At 48.2% G+C, this 10,033-nt stretch overlaps 1 protein-coding gene across 1 annotated transcript; it reads right to left on the reverse strand.

Moving 5' to 3' along the window:
* Positions 1-278: 278 nt before the first annotated feature.
* On the reverse strand, positions 279-1,829 carry LOC119362953 (probable inactive purple acid phosphatase 16). Its single transcript, XM_037628234.1, has 3 exons — positions 1,547-1,829; positions 769-1,445; positions 279-688 (listed from the first exon to the last, which is right to left on the reverse strand). The coding sequence occupies exons 1-3, from the start codon at positions 1,782-1,784 to the stop codon at positions 461-463; spliced, it is 1,143 nt and encodes a 380-aa protein (XP_037484131.1). The 5' UTR covers positions 1,785-1,829; the 3' UTR covers positions 279-460.
* Positions 1,830-10,033: the final 8,204 nt, after the last annotated feature.

The following is a 10,033-nucleotide window of genomic DNA, read 5'->3' on the forward strand; positions in this document are numbered from 1 at the left end:
ATCCTGGGTGGACGACGTTGTAGCACAAGGCGAGTGGGCGCGTGAGTGGTGGTTTGCGGACGTCTGACAATGGCTGGGTGGTGGCTAGAGAGGTACAACGGCGGCGGCGGCGGCGGAGGAGGACGCAGATGCAAAGCAAGAGGGGGTAGGGGCGAAATGGAAGAGAATGAAACCGGAAGGGGATTTGAGTAGGGCGGGGGTGTGAGAGTCCTACGTAGCTGATGTCCGAACTCCCCAACTTTGCTTCTAGTTTAGGGGAAAAAGCGCATCCAAACCGATCAGTGGACCGATACATATGCCCGCGTTGGATGGTAAACACGTCCGGACCGGATGGATGCTGGCGATTTGAGGGTCTGTTTTGGGATGCCCTAACTAAATCGAACACAAACTGTTTGCACTGCAAATCTACAATGGACTTTCCAAACTGAACACATCCTAGCTAGGGCAAATGAGCCTGAACCTAATTAAACCGAGCAGAGCTCAAGGTAACATGGCTGTGCGTTGACCCATTCTCCATCCGGATCCAAGAGTTGACAGAGAAATGCTTTTTTTCAGAGATGTCAACGATCCTCGCCCCTCTTGGCCAGTCACCGTATCCTCCGTGCCCCGTGTGCCGCGCGAAGCACAGCCAGAGTTTCTCGTAGGGGCAGCACCAGTCCAGCCCGTGGTTGTGCCCCACGAAGATCGCCTGCACGTTACAAGATACACACATCAATCAGACGTGCTAGTATTCAGAGTTTCAGAATTCAGATACAGTAGCGGTAGTACCTTAACTGAAGGCCTGTGGGCAAGAGCGTCCATGATGCCCCATTCGGCCACCTGTGGCGCCACGTCTTCCTCGTTGAGACTGCCGACGCAGGGCTTCCTGACCTCGCTCGTGGCCTTTGGAGCCACCTTGACGTAGGCCGTGCTCGGTATGTGCCAGAATACCAGCTCAGGGATCCTGCCGTCTGGATTGAGGAACCGAGCCTGGCTCTGGAACCACGTGACCTGTGCGCAGGATACGACCTCCGGGTAGGATCCGCCGCCGGAGTCGAGGAAGTACATGAGCAGAGCAGGGTCCTCCGGCCTCTCGCGCGAGAGCACCTGCAGCACGTAGTTGGAGACGCCGGGCCAGAGCTCCCTGGGGCCGACCGAGGAGCGCGACAGCCCGCAAGCCCGGTCGAGCTCGGCCGTCATCAGCTCGACCCGCGGCGTGCCCCGGAAGCTGCACCCTGGGTCCGGCATGGCCGGCACGGCAGGCGGGCAGTGCACCGCCGGGACGCCCGCGGGGGAGAACCACTCCGGCGGCCACTCGAAGGGCATGTCGTCGTGGTTGCCGAACACCGTGGACCACGGGACGCCCCTGCGCCTGGCCGGGGAGATCGCCCGGTCCCAGTACAGGCTCGCGTTGGCGACCGGCACGTTGTTCGCCGTCACGAGGTCGCCGAGGTACACCACGAAGTCTGCGCACGATTCGGTGATTTGGAAGGAAACTACAGTGTACAGCTCGGATCCGCTTGCACAGGGGAGGGATGAGGCGGCCACCGGATTATATATTACGCACCTGGCTTCTCGGCGTCGAGCACGGCGGCCATGACGTGGTCGGAGGCGTCGTCCTGCGCGGGGCCCCAGTCCGTCCAGGCGTTCTCGCCGTAATGCAGGTCGGCGAACAGCGCCACCTTGAACCGGCCACCCGGCGCGAACCGCAGTGGCGCCGGCGAGCGCGGCCCCACGGCGCCCAGAGCCAGCACGGCGGCGGCCAGGGCCACGGCAGCCGCGAGGCGGCACTGCCACCACCGCATCTGGCGCGCGCTCGGTGTACCGTGGCGGTTAAGCTCTGGAGTCAAGCGTGGATGGATGAGTGGCAGCAGCAGACCCACGATCCAATATCTGGAGAAAATTTCGAGAAAAAAAAAAGAAAGCTGCCTCTGCACCGCAGCTGCGATCGATCACGGTCACTGTCGGCGAGAACTACCTGGCACCTCACCTCGTAAAGCTCGTACTACATAAAAACGAAAGAGAAAAAAAAGGTGGAATATGCGGCTGCAGGCACCGAGAAATCTTGGTCGGCATCAGCGGGCTGATCTCCTTGCGAGTCTTTTCTTTTTAACATCAGACACAAGTCACCCTACCCCTATGGGCATCTCCGAAAGACTGAGCCGTCATATCATCTTAAGATTTACGAAGTCACCGTAAGCATCTCGTTGTCGACAGGAACGTCTCCTCCCACTGAATACGCTTCACTGGAAATCCTGAAATAAATCTAGGAATAAATGCGAGCATCAGGATTTAAACTCTGGTGGGCTGAGGATACTACAGTTCCTCTAACCATCCAACCATACACACGCGTATACACTCACCCCTATGAACGCACACACGCACACGCTACCCCTGTGAGCACCTCCGAAAGACTGAGCCGACATATCATCTTGAGATTTACGAAGTCACCGTAGGCGCCTCGTTGTCGACGGAAACGTCTCCTCCCACTGAATACGCATCGCCGGAAATCCTGAAATAAATATAGGAATAAATGCGAGCATCAGGATTTGAACCCTGGTGGGCTGAGGATACCACAGTCCCTCTAACCATCTAACCACAGGTTGATTTGCAATCGCCTTGCGAGTCGAGTGGAGTAGATACAACAGTCCATGCCGAACACCGCCACGACCAAACTTTAGGACACTCCTAGTTGTTTCTCCAAAATTTGAAAACTGGAAATTCAAACAGAAGTCAAAAACGGAATTCCTGCTAAATGTTGTACTCCCTCCGTCCTAAAATATAGTGGTTCTGATAGATTTTTAAAAAGACAAGTTGTGTTATCTTTGACCAGGTTTAGATTCCTTTATCAATTGTTATTGACTACAAACAAGCTTGGAAACTTTTGACAAACCCATCCTTCAATCGGTAGTCATCTATTCATCCTCGACTACGAGTTGAGAATTTTGGAACTAGAGGCTAGACTTGAAGAATTTGAGAAAAAGAATGCCGAGTCATTTGAGGCCACAAGCTCTTCTGGTAAAGCCGGAGAAAAGAGATGGTTGGTATAAGTACTTTAGACGAAAGGAGGAATGAAGCTTATGAGAATGCAAAAATGTTTAAAGAGAAATTGAAAGATAGCATGGCAACATAATACAAAAATCTAAATTCGAAATAAATGATACGGTTATCTTGTACAAGTCCTATTCTAGATATTTTGCAGATAAACTTCTCTCTGGGTGGAAGAGTCCTTATATTATCAATGATGTCTACATGTTAGGAGCCATAAAGATCAACAGTGTCGAGGGCACCAAACAGAGGGTGGTGATGGACAAATACTTAAGCACTACATTGCCGGTGACCCTCTCGGGGTAGATACTGACATTATATAGGTAACTACTCTGAAAGATTTCATCGCAATGAATTTTCAAAAAGCTCTGAAACCTGTAAAGGAAGAGCTACGTGGAAAACGTATGGAAATCATCTTCGAAAAATTCTCCTAAATTTTTTTCCGAAAGTTTTTATGAAACTAAGGAACCTTGGGCAAAAGAGGCAACCATGGCGGTGCATGTGGGAGTAGAGATTAATCCCATCCAAGATCATCTTTTCTGGATGCACCAAATGGGTCCAGGGTCTAGGTTTACCAAGATCGGTGAGTATAGGGTAACAATTTCAGAGATTTGGATGTGGGGTTCGTTTGTGCTGCTCTCTACAACTTCAGGGTTCAAAACAGACATCACTCCTTGACCGTTGTCCCGCCGCTACAACCCCGTCCGTAGCGTGCCTCACGATGGTCTGGACCTCTCGCCTGACACGTTGTTGTGTACAGTCTAGGCATTGCCACCGCTAATCCGATTCAATCTGTTATCGCTACATGTTCCATTGTCTCACCGAGATCGGGCCTTTTTGTCCAAATAAAGTCTCATTTCGTTTAGATTACTTTGACAGATACAACGCCGTTGTCCTAGCGACATGTATATGAATATTTTCGGACTTGTATTGACAAGGTCAAGCCGGCTTCAGTAGGAGGACGGTGACAAGGACGTGTCGCTGGCTCGTTCCGGCTACGATAGTGGTCGTTAAAGGGGAGATCTTTCCATCTTCCGAGATCCACCCTGCATTTTGACATCGCATAACTTCGACAGACCGCTTCGATGGTCAAGGGACCTTATTGTATTGTTATTATATTTTCAGTGTTTTATAGTACTGATGAACCTTCATAATAAATTTGTGTCTTTTTCAAAAAGAAAAACATGAGGAATAGACCACCAAACAAACGCAAATCATTTGTGAGAGGAGAGAGAAGCAATACACATAGGGGGAGGAGGGGTGTGGATGAAGCACCTCTGTATTTATTTTACTTTGTTTCAAGTCTTCAAGAATTCTCCTCTTTATTATTTTTATTAATAAACAAGAAAAAGTTACTCCGTAGAACACATTGTGGACGGTGCGCGAGTGCACGCGACATGCGAACCTGCATCGTTGTAGTACCCGCCTGCGGATGTACGTCTCTGATGGCCGCTCGCCGCCGGCTGGCTGCTCAAGAACGACCGCGTGAACCTTTGCGTTCCTTGCAGAAGAAGGCCCCCAGCTTCTTCTTGACTACCAGGCACGACCGCCAGCTCCTGCTCTTGACCGGCCCCTTCCCGGTCTCCATCTTGCCGCGCCGGTGATCCACGTCACGGCGGCGGCTCTCGGCAGCTTCACGCCTCCTGGCGCGCGCCGCCTCCAGCCTCCCCACCGCAGCGGCCCGCCGCGCCTTCGCCGCGCGGCGCAGCGCCTCAGCCTCCTCCACGCGCGCGTCCGCCTTCCGCTCCTCGTCCTCCACTCTATGCCGCAGCTCCTCGTAGCTCCGCGCGGGCACCGCCACGACATCGTGGTGAGCGTCATCGTCGTCGTCAGCGCCTACGCCGGAGCGCGCGTTCAGCTGCTCGGCCGCCTCGGCCGCTGACCACGCCAGCGCGTGGGTCTCCGCCGCCACGGCTCGCTCGGCCAGCTGCAGCGCGCGAGCCGCCTGGCGCCGGACGGACACCCGCCGCTCCAGGGCGTCCTTGGCGTCGCGCGCCGCGGCCACCTCCATCAGGAGCCGCCGGAGCTCGTCCCGGCCTTGGTCGGCGCGCAGCCGGAGCTCATCCACGGCCGCCTGCTTCTTCCCTTCCTCCTGCTGCCTCGAGGCGATGCTGCCGTTGGTGGACTCGATGAGCGACTTGAGGGGCGGTATCTCGGCGGCCGTGGCGGCGAGGCGGCTCTTGGCCGCGGCCAGCTCGGCCCGGAGCCCCTCGAGCTCGTCCCCGAGCGGCATGGGAGCGACAACCGCCACGTCGCGTGCGCGGTGCACCTCGTCCATCGTCCCCGAGTCCTCTGCCTCTGCGAAGAGTGTGTGTGTGTGTATGAGAGGCTCGTTCGCTTGGTTTCTTGGCATCGCCATTTGCCAGTGACGAGTCGGTTGGATGATCCTTATTTTGGCGTTGTTCTCATCGGTATATCCTTTGATTGGGGGCAATCGCTAAGTGGGGTTTTGTTTTCTTCCGCTGCATTATTTACTTTGTTTCTTCGATTGGTTTGATGAACAAGGTTGCGCTCAGACTGCAGCAGAGCTACTTGCCTCGTGGTCATGAAGATTTCAAGATAAGAACAGAGATTTCAGGCTCACTCATGACTATGTATACATGATTCTATAAATTATAGTTTATTTTACAGGGTCATCTTTATTGTACTTGGATCCTCCCACTAATTTTGTACTTTGTGCTGTGGAAATAAATCTCAAGCCAATTTGTTTCGTAAATTGCTCTCAAGCTTATTTTCTAGGCCACCCTACCCTCGCCGGTAGAAAAATTCCAGAAAGTGAACTCCTATAAACATGCTCCTAAAATCTATTTCGCAAAAATTCAATGTATTTGAAGCCTGGTTTCTAATCGAACCTGAAAAGTAACCCACAATAAAATTTATTTGCACTAAAAGTAAGGTTGAATAGCATACACTTAGCCACATACTCCTACTTCATGTCTTTTGTCCACCGCCCTATGGAGGCGAATGTTGTCTGTCATGAACTAGCTAGGCTAGGACCTTGGTTCCATCTCCACTCCCCCATGGATTGAGGAGCCGCGGGCATCAATTGTAAGGTGGCTGATGGACGATGTAAGGTGTTTCGATTTAATAAAAATCCCGAAGATTCAATATAAAAAGCATGCACTTAGCCACCACCTACCGTCTAAACATCTACTGTTTGGTAACAATTACAACAAATATTATGACAAACTTTGATAAGAATTACAACAAACAACCCCAAAATATAAGAAAGTATCAAATTCGAGAATCATGTTCCTCGAATTCAGCTGTTCTTTGTGCATCTTTGCCCGCAATCCTCCTATCTGATTCTTCTCTTTGATCTTCACCCTCAAGCTCATTGATCTCTTCTCATGGTGGTTGTTCTTTGCAGTGAGCTTCCGGGTGACATCTTTTGCCATGCCTTCCTATTCACCTTCAACCCACTTTTGAAGTATGAGCATGTTTGACAGAAACCCCCTGCAGGTGTCGGCTCTGTCATTGCAAGCACGCCAAGTAGGGCTGAGGAGATGACTGCATCGCTCGTGCTTCCTTTAGACACTATTGAAGTCGGTGTTGTAGCCTAATTACGGCTACTCCTCTGTCTCCGTTGAAGGGGAAGCTCCGCTAATAGTACATGCTGAAGGTTAGCCTGGCTCAGTGAGAAAGTGAGAATGAGAGGCTCGTTCGCTTGGTTTCTTGGCATCGCCATTTGCCAGTGACGAGTCGGTTGGATGATCCTTATTTCGGCGTTGTTCTCATCAGTATATCCTTTGATTGGGGGCAATCGCTAAGTGGGGTTTTGTTTTCTTCTGCTGCATTATTTACTTTGTTTCTTCTATTGGTTTGATGAACAAGGTTGCGCTCAGACTGCAGCAGAGCTACTTGCCTCGTGGTCATGGAGATTTCAAGATAAGAACAGAGATTTCAGGCTCACTCATGACTATGTATACATGATTCTATAAATTAGAGTATAGTTTATTTTACAGGGTCATCTTTATTGTACTTGGATCCTCCCACTAATTTTGTACTTTGTGCTGTGGAAATAAATCTCAAGCCAATTTGTTTTGTAAATTGCTCTCAAGCTTATTTTCTAGGCCACCCTACCCTCGCCGGTAGAAAAATTCTAGAAAGTGAACTCCTATAAACATGCTCCTAAAATCTAATTCGCAAAAATTCAATGTATTTGAAGCCTGGTTTCTAATCGAACCTGAAAAGTAACCCACAATAAGATTTATTTGCACTAAAAGTAAGGTTGAATAGCATACACTTAGCCACATACTCCTACTTCATGTCTTTTGTCCACCGCCCTATGGAGGCGAATGTTGTCTGTCATGAACTAGCTAGGCTAGGACCTTGGTTCCATCTCCACTCCCCCATGGATTGAGGAGCCGCGGGCATCGATTGTAAGGTGGCTGATGGATGATGTAAGGTGTTTCGATTTAATAAAAATCCCGAAGATTCAATATAAAAAGCATGCACTTAGCCACCACCTACCGTCTAAACATCTACTGTTTGGTAACAATTACAACAAATATTATGACAAACTTTGATAACAACTACAACAAACAACCCCAAAATATAGGAAAGTATCAAATTCGAGAATCATGTTCCTCGAATTCAGCTGTTCTTTGTGCATCTTTGCCCGCAATCCTCCTATCCGATTCTTCTCTTTGATCTTCACCCTCAAGCTCATTGATCTCTTCTCATGGTGGTTGTTCTTTGCAGTGAGCTTCCGGGTGACATCTTTTGCCATGCCTTCCTATTCACCTTCAACCTACTTTTGAAGTATGAGCATGTTTGACAGAAACCCCCTGCAGGTGTCGGCTCTGTCATTGCAAGCATGCCAAGTAGGGCGGAGGAGATGACTGCATCGCTCGTGCTTCCTTTAGACACTATTGAACTCGGTGTTGTAGCCTAGTTATGGCTACTCCTCTGTCTCCGTTGAAGGGGAAGCTCCGCTAATAGTACATGATGAAGGTTAGCCTGGCTCAGGGCTCGTCGGTGTTGCTACGCCGTCATTGCCGACAACAAGGTCGATTTGTGTCGATGACGACAAGGGATGTCGGGGGTGGGGGGTCGATTGGAAGTCGAGAACGGTGGCACGGGAGTTGCTTTTGGCCTGCAGGTGGTGGATGGAGAACAAAGACGATGGTGAAGATGGCAAACAACTTGCAACGAGGAGCATGTTTGTCGAGGCATGGGTAGGCCCGGAACCGGAAGGGTGCATGTGAGTTGGCTCGGGTCGAATGAGGGTGGCACGACCAACAAAATCTGTTAAGGCAAACTCGCAGGCAACATCAGCGGTTTGGAGGAGAAAAGTTACTCCCAGCTGATCTAGCCTTTTGGGAGTGGAATTGGAGGCGGTGCTTGCTGCCTAAATGTTGTGTAGGGACTGTTGTTTTGTGGATTAGTCCAAAAACTGATTTACAAATATTTGGGGAGTGAATTAGATGGCTTAATTAAAAAGATGGTTTTTTGGGAGTTGTAGATTTACTGAGAATAAATGATTCTCCTGTGCATGGGAGGTCCCATATGCATAAGGGAGCCGTCTATTCAATTGGAGATTCGCACATGCATGCAAACTAGTCTCCCATAAATAATTTGGACGGTCCAATGCATGCATGCTTATCTCCTATGTTTAATTTTAGGGGCACATACATGCATGCTCCACCCACTGTACTATGCTAGTTTCTATCCCATGTTTTTCATTTCATATTCAAATTTGAATCTACTATATTTTGAACTGAAAGTTCAACTTAAGTTTTGTTTGCATATTTGTGTTCCTTGCGACGAGGACTTTCTAACAAGATCCCTCTTGAATACAATTTGAATACTTTTAAAAGTTTACCAAGTTTATAATATTAATATTTGATAGTTGTAATATTAAGTTTTATCAAGTTTCATTTTCTTGTAGTGTTAGGGCTTAGGGTCTAAAGTTGTAGATTTAAAACTTGGTAAATTTAACCTTCACATCACAAAGTTTAATAGATGAAACTTGTTTAAGTTTTTAAAACTTACCAAAATGTATTCAAGTCTGGTCTTGTTTGAAAGCCCTTATTACAAGAAACACAAATAAGCAAACTAAAATAAATTGAACTTTCAATTCAAAAGATACAATAGATTCAAACTTGAAAGCTAAAAGAAAAGGTATGGGATGTTTAGTGGGTGATGAAACATGCAATTTCCGTCGAAAATTATATGCAGTCGCCTACCAAAAGTAATCAATGAGATAATGCATATACGGGACCTCCAATGCATGGTACAAAAATCACTCTCTAGCTTTATTGGGATTTGATCAAAGATGCCCTTGTACCTCTTCACTTCAAAATAGTTTATGTTTTTTGTGGGTGAAATATCGTTGTGCGATTTATTAAAAATACATAGTTGCTTGAGAGTAAAGGAAATATGTACATGGTTGTGTCGAGAACCAAGGAAGTGGGCGGTTGCTTGACAAATGAGCACCCTAATTAATAGCTAGTCTAATTCTAATTAGACTAATTGACAAGCGACTAGTATATTCTTAACCATTTTCATTATGGGAATGAATTATTATTTTTGCGGGGGGTTATGGGAATGAAATTGAGGCGAGGTTTCTATATTTGATGGGAAAATATCCTAAATAAACCAATATTGTGTAAAGTTTTACAACACAACAGATATGAATGGAAGTTGCTTATTGCTGAGGTTCAGCTTCGAACCTTGACAAATACAAGGGGTCTCAATGTTCCCGAAGATAACTCGATGTGCTTTTTCATGGTGCAACATTTAGAAATAGTCAGTTTTGAAATAATGCATATATCCTAGGCAAGCATTGTTTATCAAGATTCCGGACCCAGTTTCTGAGGGGCGACGGTTGAGCTGCCGTCTTCAGGACCATCCGGAGGTGGATGATATTCAGCAGCGGTGCGCCATGATGGCGGCCAAGCTTCGTGACGTTGAGGTCACTACTCGTATGTCGGTTAATACCTCTAATTCCATCTTGCATTTTTCGAACGATGAGATTGTTGATAATGCAAATCAATTAGGA

This window comes from Triticum dicoccoides, chromosome 2B (genome assembly GCF_002162155.2).
Source record: "Triticum dicoccoides isolate Atlit2015 ecotype Zavitan chromosome 2B, WEW_v2.0, whole genome shotgun sequence".
Classification (NCBI taxonomy): domain Eukaryota; kingdom Viridiplantae; phylum Streptophyta; class Magnoliopsida; order Poales; family Poaceae; genus Triticum; species Triticum dicoccoides.